This window comes from Bemisia tabaci, chromosome 8 (genome assembly GCF_918797505.1).
Source record: "Bemisia tabaci chromosome 8, PGI_BMITA_v3".
Lineage (NCBI taxonomy): Eukaryota > Metazoa > Arthropoda > Insecta > Hemiptera > Aleyrodidae > Bemisia > Bemisia tabaci.
The window spans coordinates 4576777-4592983 of NC_092800.1; the positions used below are offsets into that span (position 1 = coordinate 4576777).

At 39.1% G+C, this 16207-nt stretch overlaps 1 protein-coding gene across 2 annotated transcripts in view; it reads right to left on the reverse strand.

The window, feature by feature from the left end:
• The window catches only part of Scr (Sex combs reduced), a 71694-nt gene extending 60804 nt beyond the window's left edge, over positions 1–10890 (reverse strand). Inside the window, exon 1 of one of the 2 annotated variants that reach the window (XM_019052877.2) lies at positions 9356–10890. In XM_019052877.2, coding sequence (XP_018908422.2) covers positions 9356–10079 — 724 coding nt within the window. In that variant the 5' untranslated portion in view covers positions 10080–10890. The remainder of the gene's footprint in view (positions 1–9355) is intronic. The other variant, XM_019052876.2, reaches the window with a different exon arrangement.
• Between the last annotated feature and the right edge of the window lie 5317 nt (positions 10891–16207).

Sequence of the window (16207 nt, forward strand, 5' to 3'; positions counted from 1 at the left end):
GGACCAAGTTTATCGGAAAGAAACCAACCCACGTTTTTGAAAAAATTGAGCTGAATGTTTTTGAGATTCACTAGTTTATTTTCTCCTGCCAAAATCTGGAAGTCGAAAATAAGAAATTAGTTCGTGAAAAAAGAGGTTTAAGTTTATCTTCTGTATTCAGCCTCATGCTGGATTAAAACTTCAAACCTCTTTTTAGTTTCAACTTAATGGGAGTTGGTTTGTTTTTGATGAACTGGGTCCATATAGAGTTGATGATCGTTCAATGGTACTTTTCGGTTGAAATTTAAAATATATCGATTGTGGATTTTGTCTTTGCGCAGAAGGTGAGGATTCGCCTTTAAATTAAGAAAAATTCATCTACGACCCAAAGGAAATGCCCGAAAATTCGGGGGCAAACTCGAGAGACTAATACTGCCTTGAGGAAGAACGGCCTACGAACATTTGAGAGTTGCAAAATTGCCTACGATAAAATGTTTATCTTTGAGAAAAATGGTGAGAATTTTTCCTTTGAAATTTTCAGACCCTTCAGATCAAATTGCAGGCAAAATTATCTGAGAAATTGGCAGAAAAACATTTCAAAATTTTTTTGAAAATGAGTGATTTGCCGGAGGAAATTTGGCAAAGCCTGAGGGTTCACACGACGTTTTTCCGCAGCCCGGCAGTATGCGACGGAGATGTCTCCTTAGTGGAAGTATCACGTTAACAATATTAAATAAACCACACTCGAGAGGATACATTCATCGGTCCAGGGGGGGGGGGGGAGGGGCCGTTTTTTCCTCCACACCAGCCGCTCGGGGCCTTTAAGCATGCAGCGCATGTTTTTCCCATTTTTATGTTTTCTCTCTTCCATTCCGTTTTCCCACCCGAGCAACCATTTTCGTAATAAAATTCGAGCCGAGGAGCAACGACGCCCAGCGGTTCCGAACCGGTTTGCGGCGAGGTTACCCCTGACCGGCTGGATGCTCGACGGGCTTCGGGATTTTCTCCGCGAGAACCCGCGGCACAAACCGCCTATAACTGCGGAGGTACTATATGGGTTACGCGGTTTTCACAGCGAGAATCCAGGGCATAAACCGCCTATAACCGGGGAGGTGCTGTGAGAGATACGCGGTTCTTCGGCGGGGGGCTGAGTCCCGCTCCCAGATTTTTCTGATTCTCGTCCGGGCCGGTGGAGATAACATCAGGGAGCATTGCAATTGGACGCGATGGAGTCGGTGGCTGTTCGTTTCGAAAGAGAGTTGAAGGCCGGTAAAAAACTGGTCTTCCATCGAGACTTTGTGTTCTTACTCGAAACCGAGGCTCTTTTATTGGTCTTATCGACCTAAGCTCCGCTCTTCGTGCGAGAAAAATAAATAAAATAAATTCAATCTGAAGCCTATGCTACCGTCTCAAAGAAGAGAGCCATATGAAAATTTGAATGGTCAGTGAATGGTTGGAATGGTTTAGTTCAAGGAGAGTATCCTCATAATATAAATTTACGAAAATATTAAATATTTTCACCTTAAATGTTGCATTCAATTGCAAGAAGACTTCTCGTAAAAATTCTCAATAAAATTCTGAAATAAATATTTAAATTTTCCCAGAAAATGTGCATTAATTAATAGATATTTATTAAATGTTAGAAGGTTCATACGGCGTTCTTAGCAAGTACATCAGTGTAGTTTTTATCTACAATTTAGGGAGCATGGATAAATTTATTAGTTTCATGAGGTGGGGGTTTGTATCAGCAGGAACTATGTACAGATGATTTTAAGTAAGGGAAAATAAGTACCGAAAGCCTGTGTGCATGTCGCAGGCTGTCAGAATGTGCCGGACATTTGCAAAATGTCACGTGTGTTAACTCATCAAATTGTAATGCAATAATTATCACGAACATAATAAAAGTTTCGTCGGTAAAGAACTTCAAAATCACGATCCCGGGGCGGAGCGCCTTCAATCTAGGTGATACTCCCCGCCTTTCCGGGCGGTTAGTTTAATTGCCTATCCGATCTAAACTTAAATAAAAATAATTGATTCCACTACACGCACTCACGAGTGTGCTCATGGATTCTCGAAGAAAAACTCGTATGATCGAATCCCACTCAGAGTAATCAGTACTTTCTTTCTTTTTTCTTTCCTACTAAATTTTTCCATTTTTTTAATTACCACAATTAGATTGCACTTTACCGGCGACAGCTATTTGCCTGCGACATACACACTACACAGCTCATTTTGATGCAGTTCTTCAGCGCATAAATGCTTCCTATTTACTATAGATATTACATCGACATCGATGGTTTTAAATGTATTTAAGGATTCAAAAGTTGACATATATTACGAATATTATTTAATGATGATCTTGAGACTGACATTTCAGTTTTTTCGGAATATTACTATCAAATATTACGGCGATGAAACATGTTGAGAATGTAACGATAGTTATAGAATAAGGTTGATTCTTGAAAGGTGGCAACTCTTTTTTCCACCATTTAAATGTACGTAGAACAATCGATTCTCGATGAGGCAGCTTGCCTCCCTTAAATCGATATTTTTAATGGATTTAAATGGAGGAAAAAGAATGTTACCAACTTGAAAAATCGCCACTATCCTGAGTAAAAAATAACAGATCAAGAGTATAAACCTCAGAGCTTGAACATGTTATTCAGAGGGAATGGCAACCATGATACAAGTGTTCTCTTTTATTGACTCGGACAAATAAATGATTTATCTCCTCAACTGGCTTGCCACATACCTCGATGGTCTTGTGTTATATACTGATTCGGTCCTCGAGCTATATGCTCCTGTTGTCAGTGGTGAAACTTAGAGCTTTTGATTCCCAAGCTGGAGTACTAGACAGTCAATTTTTTAATTAAGGGCAACAAATGAAAAGAATTCGAAGGACTTCGGTAGATTTTCAAGTTCAGTCACCCCATTTTACATAGTGACGTCATTACGTGGGCAACTTCCTTCTTAGTTTTCTTTTCTAGTGTTCAGATCTTCATAAAAATGAAACGCGTTGGAGAGAGAAATTCGACTTAAGGACATCTTTAGTACAAAACTTACAGAGAGAGGAGAGAGAGAGAAAGGGAAAAACATTCTTGATTTTAACAGTGCGGAGAAAATGTTTATGTAAAAATTTCAATTTCTATGAAGAATAATCCTTTATCAATTAGTGTACATACTTCATCAGTCAAAACACACCGTCTACTAAAATAACGCGTAATTTTTAAAATCTTTTCAGCCGTTATCCAGACGATTGATGAATTGAGTTTTAAACGAAATAGTTGCAATCAACACAATTTTGTATATGCTGCGACGCCTTTTTTCTTACGATTGAATGAAAATCAAGCTTGGGAAATGTTCATATTCAGGTTTCTTTCAGTGAAAATTAGAAAATCCTGTGCTTATTAAATTGATTTATATTGTTTTGTGTGAAACTAGTGAAATGAGAAGCTAATTTACTCTATTTTGCAGAATTATTTCTAAAAAAGTCCACCCTAACGAACGATTTAGCCATTTCAATGTTCGAATTTGAAATTGCACATTTTTCTACGACGCATCTGGTTTGAATAGCTATGATTAAATCCTTACATAATATGCCTTTGAAAATCCTACAAAACATCTTGCCGGCGAGATCATCTTCAAGAAAATTTATTCTTGGTCGAATGCAAAACATTCCCAGCTCGTTATTTATGTTCTTACGTAAACATGGCGATGATGTCTATGAAATTCTCTCTGTATAGCCCAAACGGAATGATTCCTGAGTTATCTCCGAAAATATACTCTCGAGCTATTTCCAACGCGAGTTGTATAATCACGTTATGACATATTGCACTTGTGACAAACATCCAATTTGCCGCTTGTCTCCTTTATATGACACGAAAAGAGGGCTTGAAAGTCTTCTCTCAATTTCGAATTAATCTGTTGGGTTTATTTTCTTGCGCCTTGCATCTTCCAACAAGTATGTAAGCACTACAAAATAATCTTCATTTTGAAAGGGGAAGATTCTGAGAAGAAATCCAACAATTGCGAATTTTTTTTAAAACCGAAATTTACCCTGACGGCAGGTAAAATTACGAAGAAAAATGTAGTTTAGGTGCGTCGAAAATATACAGCAATTTCTGGAAACCGTAATCTGATATAAACTTACTACTTCTACTACTTTAATATCACAATGTCATCGCTAAGTCAATTAAGATGAGTTAATTCCAATATTTGGAGCTTTAAGCACAAAGTGAAGCGCAGTAGAAACGTCCGGGACATGTATTCATTTTCTCGGATTTTAAAACGAGATTTAGTTAGTGGAAAATTATGGAAAGAGTAAATGTTTTTCAAAAAGGGCTTATGTTGGCAGACGCAACCACTTTGATAAAAATATTTGTGTTCTTCCGTTACATTTGGTCCATGTAGAAAGTGAAACACAAATCAACACAAGTTGTGTTGATTTTGATGCAGTTTGCGGCAAATTTAGCGCAGAAAACAGTGAAGAGACTCCATGAAAAAAAGTCATTCCTCCGACTTCGACGTTGGAATTCACCACTCGTTTTTTATTCAATTTCTTCAAGTAAACTAGCTGGCATTTTTTCTTGAAATTATCAACCGACTATTATAGAGTTATTTTGTGTTTTTCTTCCCGTATTAACCAATATTTTGTGTTGAAATTTCTCTTTGTGTAGATGCACTATAATTCACTGAAAGCGTCATCCTTTCTACATTCATTCTGAAAATTTCCTTCACATTCTTCCTTCGTAATTTTTTTAACGTTTTTTCATGTTCAAGTAGTAAAAATGTCCACGGTCCAGTGTTGTATTCAACACTATGATAATTTAGCGACGGCGATCGTGAACGCCAGAAAAAGAGTAGTTTGAAAAATTAAGAATTTTCGCAGAAGACAAATATTTCGCGGATAAAAAGGTATTCCAAGAATTTAAAACTCCGAATGATGTGAGCATGAGGAACGTAGGAGCTTTTCATAGAACTGTTGGCATATTATTGCCATTTTCTTTCTTTCAAGTACGATATAGCATAGAGTGAGGTATGATTTTTCTGTTTTGTTTTGTTTTTTTTTTTTTTGTTAAATTTAAGAAACAATTTATTCCCTCTCACGAGAGTCAACTTTAAATTTTTCTTGCAAAGACTTCCTGCCAAGAACTCACGAGACACTCTCTACACTTTCGCAAATCAACTTTTTTTTTAAAAACAAAGAAGAAGAGAAAAAGTTGCGATGCTGCATGAAAAACACGCGGAAATACCAAAGCCACTCAATTTAACGATACATTCTCTGTTCCTAACACGTCATTACAGGAGTTCTCTATTTTTCGAATGGAATTATTCTTGATTTCATTGAGCTAATATGAGTGGATGCCAAGAATATTTAACCCTAAATCGACGGGAAAAAGACAATAAATAAAACTAAATAAATAAATAAACAGACAAATAGACCCTCAAGAGAGTGGCTCTTAGAGGGTCCACACACCGCAAGTTTGGGTTGCTTCTGGTTGAGGAAGATATTTAATAAAAGATCCGGGGGTTGGAGAAGGACTCGTGGTGTCGGCTCCTTGATTTATGGTTCTTGTAAAAGAGTAAGGGCACCCCTTCCCTCACCCGTGACCCCACGTAAATGCTCATTTTCATGTTTCGCGGTACTACGTGTCAATTCATCAAAATTCGGTGAAAGTTTTATTGTTTGTTTGGGGTCATGTTTTTAACCCTATTACACCAGTTGATTGCCCATAATGGGTATAGCGAATGAGTTAAAATTCATTCAAACAACTTTGACTTCGTAGTGATTTCATTTACATTTAAAGTCTCTGTCTCATGTGACTACGTATTCGTAACCATTTCTCAAAAAGTTTTTTTAATACATGGTTAGCATAGTGACATGGAAAGTTAAAGGAAGCCTCCAAAATGACACAAAGATTAACGTATATTTACAGAGTAAAATACATTGATTCTCTTATAGGATTGTTATTACTTCTAACTACGAAGAAACAAAAAAGAGGGAGACAATTTATAGATTTTGAAAAATTTTGGGATAGCCAAGGACCCACTTTGAAATCTGCTAAACCTTTAGTACAATAATTCTTCACTTATTGAGTTTTTAAGGTGGTAAAGTATTCAAAACTCCCATCAATGGCAAGAAATTACGCAGAAAATGTTTTTATCAAATTTTGCACTCCTTTGTTCAATTTTTTCTCAATACTATGCTGCGGTTATAGATTAATTCCCTTTTTTTACTGAATAAACCAAATGACGACTCCCTGAGAAAAAAAAAAACTCTCACGGCTGTGAATACGGCCGATGATTCGTATGAAATTTATACAATTTAATGGAGGAAGTTTAACACGCACGAGACTTTCAAGAAAGTTAGTACTTGAACTGTAAAATCTTCACAATTTTGTAATCTTCGTCATTAAGTATGTGTTCTTAATGTTTCTTCGCCGATGCAATGAATCAGTTTTCAGAGTTGATGGTGTCTAAGTGGTAACGAAAGATTATTCTGTCTAGATTTCAATCGTTTAATAATACTCATTTACATGCTCGATTATCCCTGCTGTTCCTCAGCTACAGTTTTACCGTGCTCGCAAGATTAAATTATTTTACGTACCCGGGATGGGCTGTTTAAGCTTCTGTTAATTGCTGCCACTGGAATTAAGATATTTAACTCGTACTTTAAGCACTTAGTGATAAAACTTCTAAAAATTGTTATATTGTCATAAATATCTGATGCATCAAGCGATTATATTTGTTTAATACGAGTATAACACCAAAACGGAGACTTTTCAAAAAATAATCAAGTGTATAATTTTTCGATGGTAAAATTTAGAAGTACAAATATGCGATTTTCCTCTCTATAATGCGAGTAGGAATGCATAAGACCCCCTATGAGTAGTAAAGTGTTAAAAAAAATTAAGAGTATTGAATCATGATGCCTGGACACATCTTTTAAAAACGGATTTACTTCCATACATATGATCGAAAAGTATGGAAATCTGTAATATAGGAAAGTAAGCAAATCAGTAAATAAAAAACTGCGTTAAAAATTTCATTTCACAAAATTTACAATATTTTAACAGTTTACGTTTTAGAAAGAGGCCGCGTTTTTCTGAAACTACGAGTATATTTGGTGGGGATAAAATTGCAAGAAGGACTTAAAAAGTTTTCCTGTGTCGATCGAAATTATCTTTGATCGAAATAATGTATTTTCCACCAATTAATGTAAATAATACTTAGAGGTTTGGGCAAAGTTGAGTACAGGGAAGCGAACCTCCACATAAGCCGATTTTACTTTAGGAGGATTTCTTTCCATACTTGACTGCGGAAGAAATTTTCATGGCATCGACAGAATTTTCTCAGAATATTCCTTATTTTATACGTGAATAGGAATTCCCTTATACCGCCAGAATGGGGTGAAGTTAATCAATATACATAGGTATTTACTACCGCGTGATAGCAGGGGAAACTTCTATCGCAGAAAATTCAACTAACTGCATTTCATTTGGAACTACTGGGTCACTTTCGACCAGGTACTTATCAGAAAATCACGAGTGAGAAAATCAGTGTACAAGATTTGCAGAAATGAATTTTCACACTGCCGAAACGTAGTGATACAGAAACTGATTTTTTAAAGAGACCGTGCATGAGTAATGTTCACGTGGCAAGAAACAAAAGCTTCTTGCCTCCGTTCGTTTGCATTCAAGAGAGTCATAAAATGTTAAAAAAATACCGGAGACGACACTAAGTAGGCAACTTGTCACGATATTCTCATAATGAAGTCAATAATTGTGCAAATTTTCAACACGACTTTAGTGCCATCCTGCTGTCAACTTATTTAATGAACCGACTGTGATCGTCAATCAGATCAAAACAAAATTCGAATAAATGTAGTATAGTCACCTTTTAAAGTCAATAAAATTTTGACATGCTCCAGATAATATTTTGATGCAATTTCTCTACAAGTGCACACGGAAAAAAGTTTCTCAGAGCACCAGTAGAAACGCCTCGTTATTGATACCCTCTTTGTATACTTGCATGAAACTATGTTAACATTCTTGACAATTTTCCGTTACCTATAGTTGCTAGCTCAATAACTGACATGTTTAATGACCACATTATACTTATGAAAGTCGATTACTGATGCCCATAGACCGTTTCTGATGCCTTTAGGCGCAATCTCGACAAAATTTCCCACTCAGTGGAATTCAAGGAGCCCATCTCGCGTCTGTTTAAAATAAGCTTTTCATGATGTGGACGACAGGCTCTGGAGCATTAGTACGCAATTTTTTTATTACTTCATCTGAAAGTGCTTCAAGATCTGATTTCGCAGAATTTTTTAAAAAAAATGTCTGACTTAGAAAATAGAATAAAAATTGATTCAGAAGTAAACCAATGCTGCGCCTAGTGACGTCATCCAGCGACATTTCCCATGTAAACTAAGGGGTTTTTCCACTCTGTCGGATGTCATGATTATTTTGACTTACTTTTTTGTTTTTGTTTTTTGGATCGGACCAAAACATCAAAAAAGTAAGTCAAAATAATTTCCCATGTAAACGCATATATAGCAGCAGATTAGATCATTTTGTCAAATCTCCTTCAATAACTTTTCTCCGTACTTTCCACTTACACATCAAATTCATCAAACAGACACCTGCAAATTCTCTATTCAATAGTTGTCATGTCTAATGGCCCCATTATACCTCTGAAAGTCGATTGTTGATTCCCATTGAGCGTTTTTGATGACTTTTAGATGTATATTAAACGGAATTCCCACTCAGTAGAATTGAAGGAGCCCATCTCGGACCTGTTTAATAGGAACTTTTCATGATTTGGTCGATGGGGTCTTCAATGGAATATTTACACGCAATTTTTGATTACTTTATCTGAAAAAGCTTGAAGAGCTGATTTTGCAGTATTTTTTAAAATTTTCTCTGACATCGGAAATAGTAAAAAAATACGTTTAAAAGTGAAAAAAATTACCGCCCAGTGATGTCATCTAGCAGCATTTCCCATTTAAGCAGATCTACCTCAGCAGATTAGATTGTTTTGCCATATCTTTTCCAATAATTGTTCAATTCATGAACAAAGAGTATCCCTGTGTTCAGTTCACTCAGTAGTTTCCATTTGCACACGAAATTCATCAAATTTCAGACACCTGCAAATCCTCCATTCTGGGTTGTAATTCATGAAACATTCAGTTTTATCTGTGCAGGAGGCGCAGTTCTAATACATACACAAGAGCCTCTCTCACGGCGTTCTCTGGCGCTCTGCGACGCCCAACCACCCTAAAACTCGGTCTCCCCACAATCAGGGAGTTGGCATTCCCTCGTCCCATCCAAAACCCCCCTAGTTCTAATCAGGACACAAATTTTGTACTCACTTTGTCCTAGGTGCACCCGCTTCATCCAGGGGTAGATCTGCGGTGGGTTGCCGGAGGACTTGCTCCCGGAGGTGGAGGAGTTGTTCGGGCCGGGGGTCGACGACGAGGAGGTGGAGGAGGCGGGCGACGAGGAGGTCTGGGACGCGGGCCCCGAGCTCTGGGCCCCCAAAAGCGGCGGCGACATGGCCGAAGACGTGGAGGACCGCGAGGTCTTCACCTGGAGGGGCCCGGGGGACCGCGGCTGGCCGGGGCCCGAAGTGCTCAGGTCCTGCGGGGACGCCACTCCGTTCGCCGAGGGGGCTGTCGTCGTAGAGTCCGCGTACTTGCAGCTTTGAGCCCCCAACCCCGTCACCGGGGTGCTGTTGTTGTTGTTATTGTTGAGGATCGGCGAAGGCAAGGCCTCCGGCGACGGCAGTGAGTTCAGGGGTTGGAGGTGTTGGCTGAGCCGGGGGTGTGAGGCCGTGTGGAGCTGGGTGTAGTCCATCATGCCCCCGGGGGACTGCTGCATGTATTGCACCGCGGCCGCGTTGTATTGCGCCTGGGGGGAGTAGCACCCGCTGCCCACCGCGTAGGACCCGACAACCCCCGCGTTGGGGTTGTAGTAGTCCGAGCTGGGGCTGCCCTCGGTGGGGTCAACCGGGCTGGCCCCCGATCGACCCTGGCCTTGGCCACCACTTTGGGGGTACCCCAAGTGGTTCAGGAACTGGTAGGAGCTCATGTTCATCGAAAATGTCACACTGCACACCCGAAAATCCCAAAAAACTTAATTTTATACACTACCACGAAGCCGGATTACAAGATTCTAATGCGGGTCGTTGGGTGGTGAACATGATGCACTGATAACTCTCTCATCTTGATCACGAGGATTTCGGCGGGGTATCACTTTCCTGGGATTACACAATGCACTTTTTACACTTGCACAAGGGAGGATGCGTTCTGCGGGGCACTAATGTATTCCGGAGCGTTCTCAATAGCTGCGATTAGTCACACTAAGGCGAGGCGCTGACCTCGGCGAGGAATTTTGCACAACACACACTGAGAAAGGCTCGTTGCAAAAGACGCGCGGAGAACAATGGCTGAAAGGGTTGCGACTATTAATCTACTCGGAGGAGATCACAATCATTCCAGGCGACTGTTTCGGGAACCGGAGTATCCTTGCGTTAACTGATCCACATCCCGTAACTTTGCGCGCGAATTTTATTTTTTTCCACTTTTTTTAATTTTTTTTCCCGGAAAATTTAGTCGGGGAAAAATTTCTAAGGTAGTGCGTCACGCGAGAGCGCGGCAGCGACTGAGGATCACGAAATTTTTTTCCGAAAAACGACGAGCGATTAAAATCCGAATTTTTTCGGGGCCGATCACTTTTTTGAATGGGCTCCGACAACGCATTGATACGGAGTGAGCCCAAAGAATAACAGGAACACGTGTTAGAGGTATTATAAATCAAACGATAGTTTTTTGAGCGCTCCACGGCGAAGGCGCAGAGTCGGGCGATAGCGCGGCCGCGGGCGCCCTCTGGCGGCGGCCGGCGCAACCAGGCGGGCGGCCAATCAAATCCGACTCCGGTCTCTTCTGGCTCCCGGTTATCCCTCCTAGTCGCTGCGGGTGTCTCGCTCCGCCGCTCGCCCGGCCCATAGCGCTGTCTTCGTCGCGCCCAAAGGGGAGTGTATGAATGAACCTGGGCGGGGGGAGGGGAACCCGAGGAACCATCGGGAGAGGGGATGGCTCTGCCTGGATGCTGGACCATCCTCGTGATTCTATCATTTTTGATGATGATTTCGACTCTGAATATTAGTGGCATTGCACCCGAGTCTAGGGCAACTTCTGAAGTGTTTCCTCGGAGCTTTGGGAAACGCTTTCAATCGCGATTAGCAACGCTTTTTGTTTACTCGTCACCTCGGTCATGTCCGCCGGAACTGACAATGAGAGCCTTTAGAGCGTGCCTGCCTCGCTACCTGGCGATTGAATCGTTTAGTTTGTTTTGTTTTCTTTCTCCTGTTGTTTTCCGATCATATTCAGTCTGTTTCTGCTTGTCTAGAAATTTCACAGGGTCACTGGGTCAATTACCCTGAATAGCAGCGGATTACGGATACAAATTAGTGATCCTGAGGGTTCCATTCATTTATAATGTTTTTGCATGATTTTTATGTCCAGAAAGAACTCAAGTAATTTACTTAAAAGACTAAACTTGGTACTAAAACGAAGCTCCAGGATATGCCGCTTAGCTCTTCCAAAGTGATCGGATTAACTAAGATTAAGCAAGTGCAAGCTTTGATGACTTTCGGAAAAAATGTGAGGATTTAGGGTGAAAATGTCATTTCCTTCTTATCTCACTTCGTATTTTCTTGCTAATTTTAAAGTGAAGTTTCCATCGGATTCTGCACTTATTTTTAAATTACAAAGCAGTGAAAAAGCCGAAGTATTCCTAAATTATCTGAAGTTATTGTCTTAAAGGCAATAAGACGATTTAATCACGCTGCTTCAACCAAAATCAGTTGAAAATAATACACATACACAAGTTATAGCCAGAATTGTCATTTAAAGAAAAAAATTATGTAACGATTATCTGCTATAGTTAAGCTAATTCTGATTAAAACTGTTCAATTTTGATCATCTCTTCTCGTGAACTGCACAGTTCCTCATATCAGTTACTGACAATGAGGTTCTCGCTTTATTCTGCAAGCCGCGCATTTTCCAGCAAACCTATGAAGCTCCTTTGATCATGCATACACGTAGACATCATCCATAATTTCTTCATTTTTTCTGAAAGCACAAGTTTGATTTTAAAAAAGAAAGAAGGTTAACGAGTTTTAATACGAGAAGGATCAGTCATGTCATTAGAAAAGTTAAATCAACACATAGTGTTTTGGCGTTATGATACCACTCCTGCCACAAATGTCTCAAACATATGGTGATTATTCAAATCATTTCATAATCTAGATTTAGTTTGACATTTTTTTCTTCAGAGTTTTTAAAATATCTCCATAGTTTGAATTGAACAAAATTGAATAATTTAAATTTGATTTTCTGACAAATATAAAATACATTGTATAATAATTGTTACTATCCGATGTTTTCCGTTTTTTTCCTGGTCAGAGGATCAACACTAGACGACTGTAATCCTTGAATTTTTCTCTACTTTCCTTCTCATACCATTTTGAATTCTACCCTCTTGTTTCTAAAGAAAACATAAGAAAAACACACAAAAATATTAATTACATTGTTTCATGTAGTCGTCTGAAAATCAAAACAGCATCATTTTAATCTCGGAGCCTTGAAGATTGTACACGTATTCTTAGGAAAAAGGTAGAATACCAACAAAGTAATATAAATGTTGAGTGTTGAAGTAATTATGAATCTACAAAAATAAGCTCTATTCTGTGAATTTAATTTGTCATATGAAATTGAATATGGAGACTCTAAACAGTATGATGATGCTTCGATTCCATCCGATTACATCCCAAGCATATTCATCGAACAATTTAGAATTCACACCCCCAAATCATCTATCTCCGTGATAGACCAGTAGGATATCTATCTACACACATCTAAAAAAAAAGAAGTTGCGATTCAGTTACTTAGTTCTTTTGAATGAGAACCAATGTATTTATAACCGCCTTTACATTCACATTCATACAGTAAGACAGAAGGATCGGAAGCAAGGATGAAAGAACAAAAACAAAAATAGCATTACTACCGCATTTATTTCGTGAAAAGGAGGCGTTTAGGGGCGTTAAATGATCAGGACAATCGGTCCTTTGACGTGGAAAGGATTATGGAAATCCAGGTGTGATTTGAACGAAAGAATAGTCGTGACACAAACGCTGAAATCTCGTGAGCCCCAGAGCCTTACGCCTTTAAAAAATTCAAGACTCATGAGTTTTTGAGGCTTATTTCAATTTTCTCTTACCCTTCACTTGATACGTAAGAAGGTGCATTCCCGCACAAGCAAAGGAACGCTGCAATATGCTCCGGCGCGTTAATGGTCTTTTAAATATGATTAATCGTCATTAAATTATTCAACACTTCCTCGTAATCCCTGAAATCCACTTACCTTGAGGCCACCCTTTGTGGCGCGCCCTTTGAAACAATGTCCCGTCCGGACAACAACCCTTCTCCATACTGTGTTGCTTCAAATCGTGCGCTGTCAGGCTCCATACCATTCATTTCAAAACTGGTGCCTGAGGAATACTCATTGCTGGCGGCTGATTTTTTTCCGACATTTTGCAACGAAATTAATCTGTTGCGCTCAGCTTTGCGAGTGTGAATGACGGGGTAACGCTGAATTTTTCAGCAAATCGAGGCTCTGAATAGATATTTAAATTATATTCGCGGGGAATATCCTCTTTCGTGCAATTTCATTTTTTGAACATGGTAAAATGATTGAAAAAAAAATCGAGCTACAAGCCCAAAATAAATTAAAAAGTAATATTTCAAACTACATAGAGATTAGAAATAATAAAAAAACTTACAAGAAACAAAACAAACGTTTCGATCGCCAACAAACTGCGGTCTTCTTCAGTGCAACACGTGGAACAATTTTACAAGAAAAATTAAAAAAAATATAAAGAAGCTACATAACTATTAGCTTGGCTTGTAGCTCTATTTTGTTCAATCATTTTACCATGTTTTATGCGGCTTAGCCAGCCAAAGGCATTAAAATACATTCATTTTTGTGTGTGTTATATTCCACAAGACTGATGCCCGAGATAAAATGCACCCGTCCTAAAAATTAAGTGATCCTCTAAAGGTTTGGGCATAAATTGTCATTTCCCTTACAAAAGAACGTAACTTCATTTCGATGTTGTTAGATTTTTCCTCAGAAATTGCATTTTCACCAGGAAAACCTTGGGCCCTTCTAACTGAAAATTTCACAGATTTGTCTCCTGATCTCATACATAAATCACACACATTTTCAATGAAAATTCCACGGTACACTCTTGTAAAAAATTAAATTGTTTGCGTAAATTTTGCAACCTCGGGATAAAGTTACGTTCCTTCGTCTGGAAAACGGCAAAATATTGAATACCCGCCTCATATATCGGGAAATATGTTATAATATGAATAGTATAATTTTGTTTCCTTCGATCCTTTAGTTTCCTTTCACTAGAACAATTTCATTTGGGCAAAAATGTACAAATCCAGTGCGACATTCTTGCATTCTATGCCAGCATGTAGGCGTCTTACTACGTATTCTAAGGTTCGAAATTCAATTTGCCCCCCGCCCTTCTCAGCGGCTCCCTCTTAACTTCCTCAAAAACCACGATCCCGAACCTAATTGGGTCACTAGGACACTCTTAAATGGTCCCCAATGAGGCGGGCAGAAACATGAATGAAGCGCCCAGGAACATGAATGAAGAGCATAGTACGAGGACGGGAGGAGGGGCCGGTGCGGAAGAAATAAACAATCGAAACACCTTCAGCAAACAAGCGAATGTTGATAGAATTAAAGCCCATTATAATGATGTTAATATAAATAATTCCCAGCCCCCGAAACCATTTAAAAAGATATAAAAGTAATAATAGTTGGTAACAAGGGCAGGGACCGGTGGATCCGTGTAACAAGTGGCTCTTCGGATGACAAGAGTGAGTTTTATGGCTTCGCCGGGATATTTATTGCCGTAGCCGGGGCACCGGAGTCGAGGGTTCTCTTCCCGCGATAGTGCCTCATTTGCTCACCAGATGTCGGCTCCACCTAGGTTCTTGCATTCTTCAACCCTCCTATTCTTCTTTTTTTTAAACTTGGATTTTTTCCGGGTGTTTTGATTTTTACTTCAACACTTCCGTGGTGTCTTTATAGCCGGGCTAAGGAAGAAAGCCGTTTGAGCCCTCAGACATTGCCAAATTCTCTTGGATGAAACACGAATTTTCGGGGAAAATTTTCAATATTTTTCTTGCGATTTTTCAGAGAATTTTGTTCGTAATTTGATCTAAAATGTCTGAAAATTTCAAGAAAAAACGTTCATGAATTTCTTCAAGAATAAATATTTTCTGATGGGAAATTTGGCAACATTCGAATGCTCATACGGCGATTTTCCTCAGCACGGTGGTCTAGGTATTCTTATTTCTAAATTTAATTTCCGCGAGACGCTCCGTTAATTTTTGGCTGTAAATTTATGGAAGCTAGTCATCTTCATTTAATTTTTTGCGCTATTTTTTACTTCCTATTTTCCTAAAATTGGCCTTGGAAACAGCTTCCGAAACTTCCACGCCGCTGAGAAATGTGGGATTGTCGAACAGTATTTGGAAAATCACTTAAAAATTTGCAGCAGTTTTGATTTCAAATGAAACGAGCGTTTATGATACGACGCAGACGTTGCAATGGCACGTAACCCGTGACCCCAATTAATAGTTCAAGGTGATTTTATTGTGGCGTGGTGTCGGCCAGACGAGAGACCGCCACCTAGCATCAAGCGTAAGTCACTAGGCTAGAGCTCAATCCATAGCTGGAGTAACAATCACGTTTTTCGTTTAGTTCTTATCGCACATGCTCCAGAAAAAAGAAAAACAAATGTAACGGACTAGATCCAAAAGAATGGAACCAATTTGAAAAAAAAAAAAAAAAAAACCGAATAATTTTATGCACACAACGAGGAAAATAATACCCTGCATTAGCATCTAAAATGTTAAAAAGTCTGGTGATTCTCTGATGCCGTCATGATTGCCTCAACTGCTTTGCTAACTCCCTTGCAGGTAGGTTTCCATTACTGGAATGTAAAGTTAATGAGCTTGCTAACGAGTTTCTAATTCGTGCATTTTCAAACTACATTGTCTCCTGATCACGCAGTAATTTTTTCAGATTTCTTCGATCCGTTTTTCTCATCGAAAATTGTAGTGTTGGATTGCCGCTAA